The sequence below is a fragment of the Mus caroli genome, chromosome 18 (assembly GCF_900094665.2).
Source record: "Mus caroli chromosome 18, CAROLI_EIJ_v1.1, whole genome shotgun sequence".
NCBI lineage: Eukaryota > Metazoa > Chordata > Mammalia > Rodentia > Muridae > Mus > Mus caroli.
The window spans coordinates 80,880,267-80,900,963 of NC_034587.1; the positions used below are offsets into that span (position 1 = coordinate 80,880,267).

Consider the following 20,697-nt stretch of genomic DNA (forward strand, 5'->3'; position numbering starts at 1 on the left):
AGTTTGAGGCCAACCTGGTCTACATAGCAAGTTTCAGGTTAGCTGGGGCTACAGAATTAAAGTCTTTCTTTAAAAACAAAGTATCACATAGCACAAATTCGGTAACTTACAACATTCTGTAGAGAACAGTTCACATGACTTATAATACTGAAAGGTTGTAAATGATGTATCTCATCAACCAATAGGGAGCAAGTTAAACATGGTATATCCACATCCAATGAAATACTATGCAAAAATTAAAAGGAGAATTGTTCAGTAAAACAAGAGGTCCCAGAACAGTACACACGGTTGTCTTCTTGGCCACAGACAATGTCTGGAGAAACTTCATCAGTGCTCCTAGTTATCCCTACAAAGAGCAGTTGGAGATGAGTTTTACTCTTTTAGAAACTTATTATTTTATTTTATATGTATGGCTGGTTTGCCTGCATGTATGACTGTGTACCATGTGTAAGCATGATGTCTACAGAGTCCAGAAGATGACATTAGATGCCCTGGAACTGGAGTCATATACACTTGTGAACTACAATATTGGCCCTGAGAACTGAACCTGTGTCTTCTGGAAGAGTAGCCAGTGCTCTTACTTGCTGAGCCACCTCTCCAGTCCCCAAGTTTTCAAATTTGTTTACTTAACTACTCCACATTACTCAAAAGTTTTTACAGAGGTGTCTAGCTGATAACTGGGTGATAGTACTGCCCACAGATCACTATAGAAACTACAATTTTCTCATTATGTTACTCTTCCTAATAGAATGGATTGTTCATTTTGTGTCAGACATTAAGTAATCCAAAATAAGAAAGTAATGTACTTCTAAGACAACATGGAACCTAGAGTAGATTATTTCTAAAAATACAAATTTCCATTTCTAAGGCACATACACTATTTTCCTTCACCACATGAGAACATTAGAATGAAGATGTTTAAAACTACATAAAATACCACACCATAACATAAGTAGGAATAGAATTATGTACCTTTTAGCTAATTCAAAGCATGTTGAAAATTCTACTAGCTATAGGAAGAAATAGCATTTGAAAAAGAAAAAAATGTTTTTCTAGTTGGCTCTTAAAGAATCTGAATGTATGCCAATAGTTTTATGTGAAGAATACTTGTGGATGTTTTAGCAATGTGTTTGTTCTTAGAATAGAACAGATGGCAACAAGGAATAAAATGTTATTTCCAGATGTACAATTTTGTGAACTCAGTGCCAGGGACCCAAAGTGAGAATTAAGTCTGAAGTGTAAGTGTAGCTGGCACTGTGGCATTTTGAGAGTAGACTTTAACTCGATCATCTCTGGGCTTAAGGTCTTTATTCGGGTCATGCTCAAGCATAGAGACATGTTAGTGGGATCATGTTCCTTCCATAGTCACACTGCTGCTGTGGCTGCAGTACTGGTGCTAGATTCCTAGTCTGTGAGACCCCAGAACTAAAGAGAAGAGAGCCTATGTGTGTGTGTGTGTGTGTGTGTGTGTGTGTGTGTGTGTCCTTCCTTAATGCCATTCCTCTTTGGGAATACATAATGTAAAATAGTTGCTTGTACACAGGATGTGATGTTCCTATTTCCTTGCTAATTTCAGCTTAGCTTAAATCTCTGTATAAGTAATTTAAGGAAAGTAAATGTGCTTAAGTCACTGCAGTTACCTGGTGGACAGTCTCTGTTCACACTGCTTCAGGAATGTTGAGGGAAGTCTTGGGTTTTGTTGTCTTAGAAACCTGTATTGAATCGAAGAACACCATTTTGTTACAAACCAACTATATTACTAACAGTTTTGCTTCTTGAGAGAGTTGGTCTCTCTCCTTAAAATTCTTTGGCAATTTCTTACACGTGTGTAATAAATTTTGGTTATTTTCATCCCAGTACTTTTTCAAATCCTCCCTCTTCCACCAAAGCCCTTTAAAACAAGTCCTGCTCCTACCTTGATAGCTTTATTTTGGTGACCAACTGAGTTTAATTTTGTTGACTTCCATGAGCATGGTGGAGAGTTATTGGCAAGTAACTATGGATGGATCATTTATCTGTGACTACACAACTGAAGAAAATGGCGCCTTTCCTCCTAGCAACCATGAGTATGTCAAACCCTCTCACACTGGGTGGGCACTCACGAGTGCTTCCTTGTCTATGCTGAAATGTCTGTGAGCTCAGACTTCTGCATGGAACCATGGCTACAGTGAGTTTGTGGGCGCAGTGGCCATGCCATGTCCAGACACACTGCTTCACAGCACTCGCACCACCCAGCTCTCACATCCTTGCTGCTCCCTTTTCTGCAATGTTTGGTAAACCATGGAGGTTTAGGGTAGAGCAGAGAAGGCTTTCTTAATTACCATGTCTCTATATCCACTTGGGTAAGTTATTTACATGCTTTTTTTAAAAAAATAAATTTATTTGGTTTTTAAAATTTATTTTTATCTTATTTACATTATTTTTTTGCCTGCATGTGTGAGGGAGTGGGATCCCTGGAAAAGAAGTTATAGATGGTTGTGAGCTGCCATGTGGGTGCTGGGAATTGAACCTGGGACCTCTGAAAGAACAGTCAGTACACTTAACTGCTGAGCCATCTTTCCAGCCCCAGACCCTTATTTAAGGTTGTAAAAGTCCAGCCTAGCGTGGATTTTTCCAGATTCTTTACCTGTTTCTTAGAACTAGATTGCCTCTGGTGTGCAGCACTGGAACGACGCTTTGTAGAAGCCCTTGAAGACTGCAGACACAATTCCTGTCTGAGGCTGTGGGCTGCTTTGCTTTCTATTGGGCTGTGCTCAGCTGCATCGGCTTCTGGAACCTGACTCACTAATTGTTGCTGTTGGAGTTGGGAGTCTTCAGTTTCTAATTCTGATTCAAAAATGTGTGGCTGGCTTTGGAGTTTTAGGGACTCGTGGCTTTTCCCCAAAATTTGTGTGATGAATCTGCTTGTTAGATTGTCTTTTCCAGCAATGTGGATGTCAACATCGTTTTTCATCACTGAACTGTTACTTGACGCCTGTGTCACGGCACTAGGAGACAATGGTCTAGCTTCTCTAAGGTACACAGTCTGTCTCGAATCAGAAGAGGGCTGTTCCTTCTTCTGATCATAGAACTCGGTGCCTTTTTCTTGCAGAGGTTTGGAGCCCTTCTGATTTAAGTTCCCAGCAAGTACTCGAATGTTGCTATTTGGTCTTTTCCGAGAGGCTGTGGGTTTGCCCCCCTGAGTAACACTGGTTTCCTGTGCTAATACGGTAGGTTCTGTAACTCCGCTCTGTTTTCTTTTCAAGGTGCTAAGTGCCGAGATGTTTTTGTTCACTTGCTCAGATTTCCTTTTGAAAACTGGTATGAATGCAGGGGCTCTGTTACTTTGTATGCAAAGAGTTCTGCTCCCAACTTGTGTATTTTCTCTGCTGAGATGGGACTCATCCAAATGAAGCTGTGATGCCTTGAGAGGCCAGGAAGGCTTTCGGTCATGGAAAAACCCAGGCTGGTGGCAAGCAGCTGAGAACAAGCCCGACCTCTGCTGGCTGACAGCAGGCTCCACCTTGTGCTCCGTGGCTGTTGACTGTGGCATGACATTTAGAGCTCTGGTGGGTTTCACCAATGTGGCTTGAGTTAGAGAAGCGCGGAAGAGTTTTTTAGTGGTCAGATTGGATGGTTTGACTTTGTTTTCCTGAAAGGACAGAGATTAGGGAAATTTAAAGATGTAATAATAATATAAGTGAAAAGAGAAAAGAAATATAAAGTATTAGAATAAGAATACAAAGTAACACTAAAACACATGGAACAGCTGAGAAAGAAAGTATAACTGAGCCTTCTGGTGTAAGGTGTATATTTCTCTTGGCACATCATAACCTGAAGTCAACCAACTGTAAAGCTTACACACAGCTACCATCTGTGTCTACACTGTTTTCCAGATGTGCTTGGGCAAGCTTCTGGCTCCCAGTGCTTCCCTTCTTATCACTGCTCTAAGCTGTGGCCTCTCCTCTCTTTAAGTCTCATCTCCCACGAACAGGGTGAACAGGGTGCTCTGACACCTTAGTGTCCGTGTCCTCCCTCCCTGAACAGACATTGGCATCTTGAAGTGAAAGAACTATGGCCTTTTACTCTGACCTTTTCTAAAGTTACTAAGAAGTACTTGCTGAAAAAACTCTAGTGAAAGAGTGGATTCATTTACATGAGATCTTTAAGTGAAATTTTTGATTTCAGGCAGAGCTGTGTGTCTTAGGCCTGATTGTTTTCACTGTCTGCTACAGTTTCTGGTGCCTAGCAGTAACTCAGCAAGTTGTCTAACTGACTAGTAGGATACATCAAAGAGAGCCAAGCATGGCCTGTTCTTTGAGTATGTATAAGATTAAATTTTCCCATGCTCACTCTGAGCACACAGACTGACACTGGAACAATACAGAGCAGGCAAGCATTAGATTAGCACCCTGCTCAAGGAGGACAGCCAAATTCATGAAGTGCTCCATATTTAAAACAAAACAAGCAAAAATAAATATAATGTTAGCATTGAACCATTCTAGGTGCATCATGCAGAGGCTTCAAGCATACTTACCACTGAGCTGGGTGCTAGAACTATCACCAGCCCTTTCCTCATCCCACACAAAACTCCAAACCTTTGTACTTTGTAAATCATCCACATTTCTTCTGACTCTGGTACTCTCCTAGCTCCTGCTCTACTTTCTTTTGCTATGTGTCTGCCATTCTAGATGCTTCATATGGGGTTGTACAATGTTTTCTTTAGGGTCAGGCTTATTTCACCTGATAGGCTATTTTCTCAAGATTGAGCTATGTTGTAACACGTATCAGAATTTCCCTTCCTGCGACTGAGTATTCCATTGGCGGTCTATGACAGTATGCTTCTCTGTTCAATTATTCAAAATACGTAGTTTTAGTATTTTGAAATAAATCTACACTGGACTTTAGCTTTTTAGAAAGAACAGTTGTGCCAGTTAATTTGTGTCAACTTGCCACAAGTTAGAATCATTTGGGAATAGAGGATCTTAATTGAGGAACTCCCTCCATCAGACTGGCCCATAAACCTGTGGTGGAGGTATTTTCTGGATTAATCAGTTGTGTGAGGGTCCAGGCCCCTGTGGGTGGTGCCACTGCTGGGCAGGTAGTCTCAGGTTATGTAAGAGAGCAAGCTTAGCAAGCCTGGAGAGCAAGCCAGTGTGTACGATTTCCATGGTCCCTGCCTCTGCTCCGACTTGAATTCCTGTTCTGAGTTTTCTCAATAGTTGCTTATTACTCAGTGGGTCAAACATTCCTCTGCTGCCATGATGCTTTTGTTCATGGCATTTATCAACAGAAGGTAAAATGTAGACCGTATATGTACCTTCTTACCCTTACAGATTAAAAATACGTCACAAGCAAAAATGTAAAAGTTATAGAAATAATATGCAAACCAGAACAGTTAATTTGTCCTTCTTCAACCGAGTTTCAGTTTTTGAAAGAGGCTGAGATAAGTCCAGGAGTTTTGGGATCAGAATTATAATCAGGCACAGAATTATAAGATTGACCCAATTATCTACTCGGCATAACAAGGCACATAAAGATGAAATGGCTTAAAATTAAGAGAAAACGGGACTTCAATATATACACCTTAGGGGAACACAATTCTCATGCTTCTGAAGAATAAAAACGGGAGTACAGACGTTCTTCAGAACAGTCTCTGTACAAGGGAACTAGCACAAAACTAAAAGTTGTCTAATAAAACCTTGCGTAGCATTTTTTGTCAAGACATCAGAAGAGCAAGGACTACCACCGTCATCTCAGGTCAAGAAGGAAGGGCATGGTGGACTGGTGCTGACCCTCTGTTCTACTCTACTCTTCACGTTGGTCTTCTGGAACAAGCCCTTATAAAGCCTGAAATGTCATTTTCTTATTTGCACTTAGAGTGTTGACTTTGTGATTGCCTGCCACACATAATCAACTATTTGGAGACAACACCTGTGTCTGCTTTGCTAAAAAGTTCAACTATAAACCTGTTGACTGAGCTCAGCCACTACCAGGCAGAAACTGCATTGTGCACTCACTCGATTTCTGGGTGTCCAGTGTAGACAGACATATCTGCTCATCTGCTATTGGAGAGTAGCAGATAACAAACCAACATACTTCCCCACAGACTGCTGTCCTTGTATTATACATGCTACGTAAGCACACAGATGCCATCATAAGAAAGATCACTCAAGGGCTGGTGAGATGGCTCAGTGGGTAAGAGCACTGACTGCTCTTCTGAAGGTTCTGAGTTCAAATCCCAGCAACCACATGGTGGCTCACAACCATCTGTAATGAGATCTGATGCCCTCTTCTGGTGCATCTGAAGACAGCTACAGTGTACTTACATATAAATAAATAAATAAATAAATAAATAAATAAATAAATGTTTAAAAAAAAAAAGAGTGAGTTCCAGAACAGTCAGAGCTAGACAGAGAAACCTTATCCAAAAAAAAAAAAAAAAAAAANAAAGATCACTCAATTTGGTTGAAATTCTACCAAATACCAAAGCTGATGGAGTTACTCTGGAGTGCAAATGTTTTTCCTTTGCCTTGAAAGAAACATATTTAAGAACTAAGTTGAAATTAATTATTAACAATCAAAGAACACTTCCTTTTTAAAGATCATACAGTTTCACAAACTGTATGATTTTTTTAAATTGCACCCACTCATTGAGATACCCAGAGAAAACCTCTAGACAGACGTGGATCAGGACAAATGGCATGCATTCTGAGAGAATGAGTGTCTGTGCCTGAGATACGTTACGTTCACACCAGCTCTTCCTCGCCTGTCTGAGAAGTGCGTGTCTGGTGAGAAGAGTTTCCGGGACACTGTTCTGCTCCCTAGGTTGGCAATGTATTATTCATTGTTTTAATTTTTAAAATACTGTACATAGCCAAAAGGGAGGAAACTTTTAGGTTTATATTCAAAATGTATAGAGAAACAAAAGGGACATATGTGAACAACAGATGAGATCCTAAATAATTCACAGAACTCTTTTTTTTTTTTTTTCTGGTGATAAAAGAAACTTTTTTTTAACATGTAAAATAAAGATATCAATTTAAAATCTTGGTACATTTTATAAAAACAAGAGGTAATGTTGTAATAAAACAGCAGTTAGCCTCAGCTAGCAACAGACTATTTGTTAACCCTGTGCAATAAAAGACTTTGTTCATACTACGCTTACTCAAACATGACTAACAGCTACTACAGACGTTTCAGGAGACTTCACTGGGCTCCTACAGACTTGCTGTTAAAACTGAGACATTCACAATCATAATGTGCCACAAGAACTTGAAAACGTCACTTCTAATAGGAAATAATGTAGTTATCACTCGAATTTGTTTTAGGTATTCAACAGCTGAGTTACAAGGACTGAAAAGTACTCTAAAAGCCCATGTACACTGTTGTTCACACCCTTCTTCAGTACACACTAAACTTATTTGACACATTTCTCTTCATACATAGCAAGCAACAGCACCCAATAAACGCCTGAGAAGAAATGCTGCTGAATTCACGGAATTCTTAGGTGGTCCCCACACTGGAGCTTCGTGAAGCCATGAGCTGACTTGTAAGCACATGCTTTACTGTACACATCATTTGTCTGGGTCATTGGAAGATGAAGCTTGGTTGACCTTTAGTTTCTAGCACTGACATACAATATATAAACTAAAAGTTTTACAGATATAAAATGGTGGCCCACTATTAAGGTAACTGTTAAAAAGAATTTGAGAAGTCTACCATTTACCTGGGCAAGGTGCTTAGATTTTTACTGAGGGAGAAAGTCCTTCTGTTGCATCCAGACATTTGATGTAGGACAATAAGGGACAGACTCTTCTTCCTTCCTGTTAACTGTTAAAATATCCATATCTATCAGTATGCCTCTCTAGATAGACTGAGGCAAAGAGAGATATGCTAAGGCTTAGCAACTCACCACACACACACACACACACACACACACACACACACACACACCACCCCACCACACACACATATACACACTCCCTGTGATTGCTATACCTGGAGATAAACTAATCCAGGGTGTCACAATCTTCTTATGCTTGCAGTAACAGGCAGTGCTGCAAAACATCTGGGGAGGGGAAGGCTGAAAAGCAACCAGAATGACTAACTGAAATTTCACAATTTATTAGAGTCAGGTGTGTTCGTGGCACCACACTTGTCTATCTTGCTTAAGGCAGAGCCCCTGGCTTATACGACATATGGAAGCTGAAAGACGATGTTAGCTTTAAATGACATAACATACAAGGAAGCAAATGCTCAAATCCAAAATGTAGACCATGCTCCTGGGCAAGTGTTCTGTTTCTAGCAAACAACAGCCATAAATAATGCTGTATAATAACACAGATTAGCATATATAATGACCAAATGATCTGAAATGGCCCTGTTTACATTTTAACTTGACAAAACTCTTAAAAAATAAAACTGTGATAAATGAGAGTTGGGGCATGACCTGTGCTTGGTGACACTAAAGAATTATCATTCATTCTGGTGGGTATAGCAATGACATTGGGACATGTAAAAATGCTTTTAAAATGATACATGTAATTGAAGTACATTCTACAGGCTTTACATAAGATGAGACTATGAAGTGTGCAATAAGTAGTCCATACAAAGGCATGACGTAAGTATCTATTTAGCAACTCTTCCTTAGATTGGATTTGGCAAGCAATCGAACTTTAAAGAATGTTATGCCAGCTGGATATGGTGGCACATGCCTTTAAGCAATCCCCGTGCTCAGGAGGTAGGTAAATCTCCGTGAGTTCATGGCCAGCCTAGTCTACATAGTGAGTTCCAGCACAGCCAAATCTGCATAGTGAGACCATGCTCAGAAGAAAAGCAACACAACAGTTATGTAAAGCCAGAGACTATAACACAGGTACCAACTAAGGCATCTGTCCTCTACACTCCCTTTTCAGGAAGTGCCCTTGTCTGTAGCCACAAATGCTCAACTTGAAAACTTTTGCATTTCAGTGGGGTGGTCCTTGACCAAAAATACAGTTCACAGGCTGGCTAGTGACAGGTGATGTGAATGTGTGTGAATGTGACTAGACCTGAAAAGGCGGCCTCAGCTGGGGCTCTCTAGAGAGGTCAGTGGTTAAGAGCACCTGTTGTTCTTGCAGAAGACCCAGCTTCGGGACCCAGCACTCACAAGCCAGCTCACATCCAACAGCAACAAGCATGTACACACACAGGTGCACAGACAGTTACGTAGGCAAAACACACATGCGCACAAAATAAAATGAAAGCTAAAGGAAATGGCATGGGGTGTGGTGCTTGGCCACAGAGCTCAGCACAGGAAGGTCTAATCAGCAGGGCAGAGGGAGCCACTGTCAACAGAAACCAGCTCAAAGGAAAACAGCTGACCCATAGCACAGTCACAGAAAGAGAGGTTGACCCATAGCACAGAGAAATTGTAGCTCTTGGCTTCTGGTAGATTTCCAAATAGAGTTTCCAGTGTTGGTGTGTCCTATAGAGCACAGCAGAGTCCTCCTGGTTATGAGCCCAGTAACAGAGAGGCGCTCTGCACAAGTACAGTATTAGATGTCAGCTATGCTCCAGTACAGAAGGCACTCAGTAGAACTCCAGAAAACTTGATGCCATATAGGAGCTTTTCCACAATATGCTCACAGACTCATGGGGTTTGAAGGGAAGACAATGCTATCCTGGTGCCAGGCTACAGCGCTCTCAGTAGAGAGTGTTGAATAAAATCCAGCAGCCCCACAGTGATTCTTATCATCTAAGGTAACAAGCTGAGCCACATATAATGTACATTGTCAAGTTCAAGTCACCAGGAATATAAGCAATTCCAAATTCTCTATTTTTCTGTTGTTGTTGTTGTTGGTGTTGATGGTGGTAGTGTGTGTGTGTGTGTGTGTGTGTGTGCAGGTTCTTATGGCAGCGCGAGGCATTGGGTCCCTAAAAATGTGCCCTTTAAACTGCTGAAGCATCTCTTCATCCCTAAGAAAGATACTCTTAAGAAGTGAAGGGTTCAAGAGAGAAATCAGTGGAAATCTGAAAATATTTTGAAATAAAAGATAAATAAAAGTTTAAGAAACCATTCATGACATTAAAATTATCAAATGCAAGATATAAATATAAATATAGCATAAGTACAGAACTTTATAATATTATTAATTTTTTTGTTTTTGTTTTTTGAGACAGGGTTTCTCTGTATAGCCCTGGCTGTCCCGGAACTCACTTTGTAAACCAGGTTGGACTCGAACTCAGAAATCTGCCTGCCTCTGCCTCCCTAGTGCTGGGATTAAAGGCGTGCGCCACCACACCCAGCTACTAAAATCTTTTTATGGCTTTTAAATCTTTAAAGCTATTTAAATCTTTTTAAAAGTATATTAGCCAGGTGGTGGTCCGCACGCCTTTAATCCCAGCACTTGGGAGGCAGAGGCAGGCGGATTTCTGAGTTCGAGGCCAGCCTGGACTACAAAGTGAGTTCCAGGACAGCCAGGACTATACAGAGAAACCCTGTCTCAAAAAAAAAAAAAAAACCCAAACAAAAAAAGTATATTGAATACAGAAGAGATGGAAAAGTTCATAGATAAATAAATCTCAATAATATCTGTGGTTACACCTATATACATGTCTCTAAGAGTAGGCATAAGTCAACAAACTGAAATGAGATGTCTACAGAGATTTGTAGATCGGGAGGTGTTACTGTAGGATACTGGGGGAAAGAACTGTCCTTTCACTATCATTGGTTGGACAAACAGATATATACTTAACAAAGAAATCTAATTACCACATCACACTATATACCATATAAATTCCAACTGGATGTTTGTGTGACATCATGGAAAAAACACAAGGTTTTGGAATGCACATGCATTTTTTAAAATGAGACAAAAAAGTATGGCTATCATAAAGAAATACCCTAGTAACTTAGACTATAAATTAAAACTGCTATTACAAAACACCATTAAGAGGAAGAAAGCAGGCTGGAGAGATGGCTCAGCAGTTAAGAGCTCCGACTACTCTTCTGAAGGCTGTGAGTTCAAATCCCAGCAACACCATGATGGCTCACATCCATCCATAATGTTATCTGATGCCATCTTCTGGTGTTTCTGAAGACAGCTGCAGTGTACTTACATATAATAAATAAATAAGAAAGAGAGAGAAAGAAAGCATTTTGCAGAATGGAGGGAGACAAAGTTCTCTACACAGCTGATAAAGAACATTATGTCGGAATACCTATAAATGAAAAAACGGTAGACAAATCCTTCAAAGCAGATATCCAAATAACCAATATACATAATTAATCAAATACATGAAGGTTAAATGCACATGATAATGAGCATGTCTGCCAGAATTGCTGAGGTAGAGATTGACAATACTACATATGAACAGGGGCAAGGAGCAACAGCAAGAGGTTCACAAGACACTGCAACCACTTTGGCAGGTGCCTGTCATGTGTCCTAAACTTGGCATAAAATACTGATTCTCCATGTATGGGATTCATGTCCACAGGCCTAGAGGATGTGCACTGGGACACTGCCCACCACATTATTGCAGTTAGCACTCAAACAATCTAGCTGTCAAGCAGCAACATTCTGGGTGAATACACCAACTATGGCATCATTATGTAACTACATGGGAATGAAACTGTGACCACAGCTTAGAGGATCAGCATGAATGAGCGTCACAAAGTCTATTCTAAAGCAAAGAGTCAGACACAGAAACACAAACACAATGCTTTCATTTGCATAAAGTTCAAAACTGGGCATAACTAAAACCTAGGTTTTTTTTCTTTTTTATTAGATATTTTCTTCATTTACATTTCAAATGCTTCCTCTTTCCTAGTTTCCTCTCTGAAAGTCCCCTATACCCTCCCATGCCCCACCCCTGCTCCCCAACCTGCCCACTCCTGCTTCCTGACCCTGGCATTCCCTATATTGGGGCATATAATCTTTGCAAGACCAAGGGTCTCCCCTCCCATTGATGGCTGACTAGGCCATCCTCTGCTACATATGCAGCTAGAGACATGAACTCTGGGGGTACTGGTTAGTTCATGTTGTTGCTCCTCCTATATGGTTGCAGACCCCTTCAGATCCTTGGGTGCTTTCTCTAGCTCCTTCATTGGGGGCCCAATGTTCCATCCAATAGATGATGTGAGCATCCACTTCTGTATTTGCCATGCATTGGCATAGCCTCACAAGAGACAGCTATATCAGGGTCATGTCAGCAAAATCTTGTTGGCATATATGCAATAGTGTCTGGGTTTGGTGGTTGTTTATGGGATGGATCAGTCTCTGGATTAAAACCTAGTTTTTAACGCTGTATACTTAGTAAAGACCAAGAACACTTCCCAGGACATGCCATGCTACCTTTCTGAATACAGTTGGGGGTTATAATAGGGAGAGTGAGAGCAGGATGCTGCATTGGATTGCATGAATAATTACACAACATGCTGTATGTGTAGACACAAGGGGTTGTGTCTAGGCTCACTGCTTTGTTATGCCATGTTTGGTTGATAACGCTAGGAAGCCTACTCTTCCCTGAAGGAAAACAGAAGGAGTGTGTCTGGGGGATGCTTGGGATGTATTATACAAGATCACCCCACCCCACCCCCAAAGCCAGATTCTAAAACTCTGTTCCCCTAAGAATTTCCAGCCCTAGCAAACATAAAAACTCAGAATCTGATTTCAAGTTGTGTCTTCTTCCCCATTTCCACTAAATCTAGGGTACAGAAAACAAAACAAACAAACAAACAAACAAACCAAACAGCCATTTCTTCTTTCACTTCTCTATCTGCAGGGAGCCAGATATGCTGGTTAACTGAAGCCAGTCCAGAGGCAACCACTGGTGAGTGCTTTTTTTCCTGCTGTGGGTTTCAGAGAAGTCCTCTCCTGACTCCACCTAGTGGGTAGCAGGCGCCCAACAGCTACTGCTAAGGCCTGTACCCATAGTTCATCTGTCCAGCCGAACACTTAACAAAACTCTTTTTAACCTCCAATAGCCCTGCTCATGCGTATCTACATATGTATGGAACATATCTGAAACTACTGTGCACTGTATGAAACACAATAATGTCACATGGTAGGGCAAACAGGTAAGTACCAGTAACAACAGACAGCACCTGTGAGATGCTAGGCTGAGGAGGGCTCATGAGAATTCAAGAGACCCAAAAAGGGGTGATTAGTGTGCCCCACTGGAAGCTCGCCTTACCTGCAGAAGTGGTCTGGTTAGCTCCTGTGTGTAATAGCATGGCTTATTTGTCATCTTTATGGGAAATCCACATAAATGTGGCAGTTTCGATTTTAAATCTGAAAGGAAGCTTTTCAAAACACCATCCAAATCCACTCTTGGGAAGAACTGAATGGGCTGACTTCTGATGCAGCTGAGAGGGTACCTGAGCACAGTTAAAGAACAACGTGACGTTTTCTTGTCTACAAGACACAGCAGTTATCACTTTTAGAAAGGCGGTAATGTGGTCAGGATGGATAAACAGTTTCTGTTTTTATACTATAGTCTACAGATGCCAAAGCCAAAAGGTTTTCATTCTATTTTAAGTTTATTTTTATTAACAAATTTGTGTGTGTGTGTGTAAAATGTAGTAGGCCTTTATATGGCACAATCATGGTGAATCATTGTGTCCTCATTTCGTAAATAGAAATGTAAGTAGAGTAGATTACAATGCTCCACAAGAGATTCTAACGAATGTGCCATCACCTGTACTGAGTATAAAGACAAAATAGTGGACAACAATCTGCTCCTGGCTTCAAAAACAAGGAAAAACTTGGCACCGAGAAGAAACATCACCAATTATTTTCAAACTTCAAAAGCAGTCCTTCAAGGACAGTCTCTTTTCCACCGAGAAATCTAACCACTTGGAATAGTGTTGGCGCCTAATGAAAGGCAATTGCTGGCTGGTGCCAACTGTTGGCTTAATGTGATTGTCTGGGTTAGGAAAGAGCACAGGGAGAACACGCTGGCTCTTCTGTTTCTAAATCCCAGAGTGGTGACCGCCGTGCTAAGTGAGGTTTAAGAGCTCCACTGACACACTTGTGTCCTGTGTCTGTGTATATTTTTAAGGCAATGTTAAGAAAGCCATTTTCCTAAGTTAGTGAAGTCTAAGTTAGCCCTTCAATAACATCCAAATGACACTGGGGGGAGCTCTTGGCTAAGGAGAAACCCATGACTGGTTTCTTACATTCTATTAAGAACTAAGTGTGCACACTTTTTTTTTTTTTTTTCTATTCTGAATTTTCTTTTCTGGTCTAAGGTTTTTCTTTGCAATAGTCTTTATGAAAAATTCCTTATAGCCTTGAATGGTCGTAATTCCAGCGCTGAGGAAGCTGAGGCAGAAGGATGGCCAGTTCAAGGATAGCATGGGTTACCTTCTCAACCCCCTTCCTGACACCAACATGGTTTCATATTAGAAACAATTAAGCTATGCTGTGTCTTTTATTGAAAGATGAGAGAGCCAGAATGCAGCTCAGCCATAGAGTGAACGCCTATCTTGCAGCAAGTCCTGGATTCAATCCTATCCTTGGCATAAACTGGACATGTGGTATATGTCTATAATAACAGCACTTGAAAAGTACAGACAGGAACATCCAAAATTCAATAATAGTCTGAGATATATCTAACAAGTTCCCAGCCAGGCTAAATGAGACCCAGGTCCAAAACAAAACAAAAACACCCAAAAGAAACAGCACAAAACTTCTTATTAATTATACCCTCTAAGCTAAACTAAGCACAGCTGTGCAGAAAAGGTGTCTCCATTAAATAGTGAGAGCATGCTAATGACAGCATGAGCCATGGCCAAGGCCTGGCTCATCAGGCAGACAGAAAGTATCTGCTATCACTAGTGCACAAAGGATACGTGAAGGTCCTTTTGTTAATCATTTTGAAGTAGACGCTGCAGTATATTTTCATATCTCCACGGTCTTCTGGAAGTTTATAGCCATACTATAAATTAAGCACACAATGTAAGTCATTTTGGAGGAGGCTATTCTTAGGTTACATGGCAAGAAAAGAGATGAAATGACAGTTGCTTCCTACCAGGTCATCCCAGTGCCTCTGGAAATCTTCGAAGGAATGAAGGGGACAATCAGGGGGTGCAGTATGAAGAATATTTATTATCTGCCCCATTTTCATACTATGAAAATTGAAATTTGATACATTACATCAATGCTTAAATACAATCCAATGTTACTTGATAAGTTGTGATTTACAAAGTATTCCAAAAGACCTAGCAAATATATTACTCTCCAAATATAAACAACAGACTAATCGCTTTTACCTAGTTCAAAATACAGTTGCATTAAACCTTTTATCTTACAATGTATATTTTAAGATATAGCTAGCATGGTTTGAAATACAAATAAGCTGTGGAATCCAATAATCAAATTAACATATACTCTAGTTCACATATGTACATGTTTTGAAGTTAAAATACTTAAAATCTATTTGTAGAGATTTCCAAGAACAGTCTTTGATACTAAGTGTAAAGTGTTGTATAATGGATGTTTTAACTTATTCTTTATGTCTGAGATTATCATTAATAAGCACTTCTTGAATCTAGTCCAAAGCTCCAGTCTACCCTTTGTAACTGCAATTATACTGTTTTTGAGTTCAATTTGACAGATACTACATATAAGATGACATGAATTTGTCTAATTTATTTTACTTAATATAACTTGTTCCAGGTTTATTATCCATACTGTCACATATGATAGGATTGCCTTCTTTGTTAAGGCTGAATTTTGCTACATTGTTATACAAACCACATCTTCTTCTATTTCACCTATATGGACACTTAGGTTGTATCCACATTTCAGCTACAGTGAATGGAGCTGCAAGGAATGTGAGAATGCAGAAATATCTGACATACTGATTATATTTCCTTTGGATATATATCATATAGCTATTATTAGGATTAAAGATCATATGGTAATTACCTTTTAAAAATTCCTTTTACCTTTGTGAGAAATTCCCATAGTGTTTTATACACTATTTGTACTAATTTACATTCTCATGAACAGCATGCTGGCATTCCCTATACATATCATATCTATATTATTTCTTTCATTTTTTTTAACTTTAAGGATTTCCTACCTAGCCACATTGCATTTCTGTCCTTTCTACCCTATCTCTGCCCCTCCCTCAACTCCCTTATCCTCTCAACCCTCCCTGATCTCTTCTCTATTTGTTATGTGTGTGTGTGTGTGTGTGTGTGTGTATTTAAAGATTTTATCACCTACTGAATCCAATTAATACCGTATTTATTTGCATATGTTTACTGCTGATGCTTTAGAACTAAAAAACAAAACAAAATAAAAACCTCCAAAACTGGTTCTCCCTCCCTCCGCAGGCCTTTACTGCCTACAGCCTTGCATATAGAAGTGGGACCTCGGGAAGTTTTCTTCCAGTCCACACTGGTGTGTTGACTGGTGTGGTCCTTACAGGCTTTGTACAGGCAACCACAGCGTTGAGAGTTCTTGGGTGCAGCGCTGATGTGCAGAAGAACTCCCAGTCCTCCGTTTCTAACAGTCTTTCCACCCAAATTTCCATGATGTTCCCTGAGCCATGAAGGTGTTGTGTTACAGGTTTCCCTTTGGTGGCTGGGGATGCAAGTCCCTTATTCTCTGTGTTTTGATTGGATTATGGATCTACTGGTCTCTGATGCAGAAAGAAGCTGCAGTTATTATCTCTGGGCATAAGGATGAGTATGCAGAAGACAATTAGAAGCTTTATTGCTTTAACAATGTGGGTCCCTTCCAGCTATAGATTCTTGGGTAAATTTACAGTACCAGGCAGGAGTTACCTCCAGTTCTGATAGTTGCAGTTCTAATTAGACATTGTTTGGTTGCCTTCAGGATACAAGTGCCACTATGGCACTGATGCCTTGCAAGCCCTGTGATTACTGTGATTCTGAGGCTTTACCGTTGGGTAGGACTCTTGATAACTTTTCTCCTTAGGCATCTGGCATAGCACCTTCTAACACATGGCAACTCCTTCAGGGAGTCCTTCTGCAGCCAGGAGCAATGGACTCCCGGGTCACTCAAGAGAAGTAGCTCCTGCCTGACACGGAGGCTTAGTTAGTCTAAATCTCCTGGGGGGGGGGAGCATTACACTGCTCTGTGGGGTAACTGCATCAGGACATATTCTCTCCATCTCTCTCTATATCATATGTAGAATACACACACACACTCACACACATATAATAGGAGTGGCACTATTAGGAGCTGTGTGCTAGTTGGAGGAAGTGTGTCACTGTAGGGGTGGGCTTTGAGACAGTTCTTTCCTGGAAGCCATTAGATCAACATATAGAACTCTCAGCTCCTCCTGCACCATTCCTGCCTGGACACTGCCATGCTTCCTGCCTTGATGATAATGGACTGAACCTCTGGACCTGTTGCTCAGCCCAAATGAAATGTTGTCCTATATAAGAGTTGCCTTAGTCTGGGTGTCTTTTCACAGCAATGGAAACCCTAAGACAGACAGACAGACAGACAACATAAGCTTTTAGTTTTATAAATTCCCATTTGTCAATTGTTAGAACTAATTCCTGGACCAATGGAGCCCTAGTAAAAATGTCATTCCCTACATCTGCACCTTGTAGGGTACAGCCTGTTTTCTACTAGCAATTGCAAACTTTCAAGTTTCTCATTGGAATCTTTGATATATGTAGAGTTAATTTTGTGCATGATCATAGAAGTGAATCTAGCATCCTTCTACCTGTGTATACCCAGTTTCCTCAGCACCATTTGTGGAGAATGCTGTCTTTCCTTCAATGTGTATTTTGGCATATGATCGAATATCAGGTGGCTCCCACTATGCACATTTGAGCCTGGGTCTTCTGTTCCATTCCATTGATCTACATTTCTATTTTTGTGCCAGTACCATACTGCTTATATTACTATTGGTGTATACTATAACTTTAAATCTTGTATGGTAAGCCCTCCATTATTTTTTAAATACAGGATTGCTGTCATCATCCACAGCTTTTTGTACTTTCATATGAAATTCAGAGTTTTTGTGTCTGTATGCCATATAAAGTTTAATTGAGATTGTATGGAATCTGTAAACTGCAGGTGGGATAATTATTTTCACAGAATTAATCCTATTAATCCACGAATATGGGAGGTCTTTCCATTTTTCTAGTGATTTCCTCCATTTATTTATTGAGAAATTTAAAGTTTTCATTGTAGAGATCTTTTACTTTCTTGGTTAGGTTTATTCTGCTCTTTCCCCATTGTGTTTGTTTGTTTTGAATATACTGTCAATGGGCATGTTTCTGTTGTCTTTCTCAGCACATTTGCTATTGGTATGTAGAAAGATGTTAACTTTTGTAAGTTAATTTTATATCCTGCCACTTGCTGAAAGTGTTGATCATTTTTAATTTTCTGATGCAGTATTTAAGATCTCTTATGTATAATATCATACCATCTATAAATAGGGATACTTTAACTTCTTATTTGTATCCCTTTAGTTTCCTTCTCTTGTTTTAATACTCTAGCTAGGGCTTCACGTACTATATTGAAAAGAAACAGCAATAGAGCACATCACTCTCATTTTTCTATTTTAATGTGGCTGCTTTCAATTTTTGTCAATGTTGGCTAGTGGGTGTGTCATTAGATAGCTGTTATGTTGAAGTGTGCTTTTCAAGTTCTACTCTCTTTAGGACTTTTCTCATGAAGGGATGTTGGCATTTGTCAACATCCCTTTCTATATCTGTTGATATTTTTCTTTTTAATAATGCCATTGATAACAGATATGAGGTGATGTCTCTTGACTTTACTTTGGATTCCTCTGTTATTATTGCTGAAGTTTATTTTCATGCATTTATTGGCCACCTGGATATCTTTTTTCCTCTCTATTTAAGTTGGGTGTAGTGGCTCCTGCTTTTAGTTCCAGCACTCAAGAGACAAAGGGAAGGTGAAATTCAGGTCTAATAGCAAGTTCCAGAACAGCCAGGCCTGTGCAGTGAGATCCTGTCTTAAAAGAGAAGAAGAAATGTCTATTTCTTTGTTCATTTGAAAACCAAGTTGTTTTGTGTTACTGAATTGAGTTTTTCTATGTCTGCCTTAATGTAGATGGAGTGTTTGCTCAGTCTTAAATTTAATTAACACTGTGACCATTTTAAGATGTAATTAGCTTGAAAAGGTTCTGCTCACAATGAGTATATTGATATAATTATCTCAGGTGTGGGTTCCTTATAAAATAGTAATTTTTGCTGTTTTGTGTGTCTTTCTGATCCTCTCTTTGCCTGTTCACTGGGGAATGACGATGATGAAGAAACTCTTATACTTAATGTGCTGGCAATTGGATCTCAGACTTTCCCTCAGACTTTTATGGGAAATGTTTGCATTGCTTATAAATTATCCAGTACCTGGCATTCTATTCTAGAAGCATAAAATATTCTAAAAGAAACATGGTTTAGAACTATTTTTGCCTCCTTCATGGGTGATCTTCATTCTTTTGACTGTTTTCTTAGGTTTGCAAAAGCTTTTTAGTTTGATGCAGTTCTACTAATCCATTTCTACTTTTGTAGTACAACGTTGTGGACAATATACAAAAACTCATCCTCATATCAAAGTCACAAAGTTTTTCTGTTCAGCAATATATTATTAAAGTTTTGTACAAAGTGAGAAATAAGGATCTAATTTAATTCTTCTACTTGTAGATATACAGTTTTCCCAGCACCACTTTTGGAAAAGACAACCTTCTCTTTTTGTCTTCATGGAAGTGTTTAGCAATAATCGTACCTCAGATAAACCTCATTGGCTACAATACTGCCACTGCGCAAAGCTTTCATGGAAGTGTTAATGAAAATCCATTGATCATAACTACCTACCTACAAACATGCTGTTTGTTCTTTAAGTCTATATGCCTGTGTATATGCCAGCATCAAATGGTTTTAATTACTGCAAGTTTGTAGGATAGTTTAAAATCAGAGTGTGATGCTTCTCAGATTGCTTCAGCTCCTTGGGGCCTTTTATTTCTACATGAGATTATTTTTTTCCCTCGTTCTTGAAGAATCACATGCTTTGGTTGTGATTCTTGGTGGCAATTACCTAACATCTATAGATTACTTCTGGTATTGTGGATGGTTTTACAATTCTAATTCTTCTAATCCACAACTGAGTTCTCATTCCAATTATTTGTGTCTTTGTCAATTCCTTTTAGAAATGTTGTGTAATTTTAACTTTCCCCTCTTTGGTGAGAGTCATTCTACAGTTTCCTTTGGGTAGATATTGTGAATGAGATTGTTACTGTGTTAAAGCATAGAGATGCTGCTGGGTTTTCCTATTGTTCTGGTGTTTAGAGACACGGTCTTGCGATGTAATCCAGATTTGTCTTACTTACCTTAACTTCCCACATTCTGGAATAACAAGTGTGCACCACAGATACTATGAGTATTTACAAGTTGATTCTGTAGCGCGCATCTTTTAAAATCCACTTCCTAGTTCTAGGTTTTGATGGGATCCTTATGGATTTCTATTTGTAGCATCAAGTTGTCGGTAAACAGAAACGGTCACCTTCTTCCTCTCCAATTGCAATGCCTTTAATCTTCTTCTCTTTCTTACTGCACAGGCTAGGACTTCTAATACTATGTTGAATAGAAGCTTTAAAAGTGAAATGCTAGCCGGGCATGGTGGCGCATGCCTTTAATCCCAGCACTCGGGAGGCAGAGGCAGGCGGATTTCTGAGTTCGAGGCCAGCCTGGTCTACGAAGTGAGTGCCAGGACAGCCAGG

The 20,697-nt window shown here is 39.8% G+C and overlaps 1 protein-coding gene and 1 non-coding gene across 2 annotated transcripts in view; both read right to left on the reverse strand.

Moving 5' to 3' along the window:
- Positions 1–273: 273 nt before the first annotated feature.
- C18H18orf63 (chromosome 18 C18orf63 homolog) overlaps positions 274–20,697 on the reverse strand; it is a 37,172-nt gene continuing 16,748 nt past the window's right edge. Inside the window, exons 8-13 of the mRNA XM_021150331.2 lie at positions 14,998–15,094; positions 14,819–14,904; positions 13,159–13,342; positions 2,627–3,631; positions 1,641–1,712; positions 274–346 (exon numbers count right to left, since the gene is read on the reverse strand). Coding sequence (XP_021005990.1) covers positions 1,659–1,712; positions 2,627–3,631; positions 13,159–13,342; positions 14,819–14,904; positions 14,998–15,094 — 1,426 coding nt within the window. The 3' untranslated portion in view covers positions 274–346; positions 1,641–1,658. The remainder of the gene's footprint in view (positions 347–1,640; positions 1,713–2,626; positions 3,632–13,158; positions 13,343–14,818; positions 14,905–14,997; positions 15,095–20,697) is intronic.
- Positions 19,614–19,751, reverse strand: LOC115029934. The gene has a single exon (XR_003835495.1). It is a non-coding gene; the product is annotated as a U4 spliceosomal RNA (small nuclear RNA).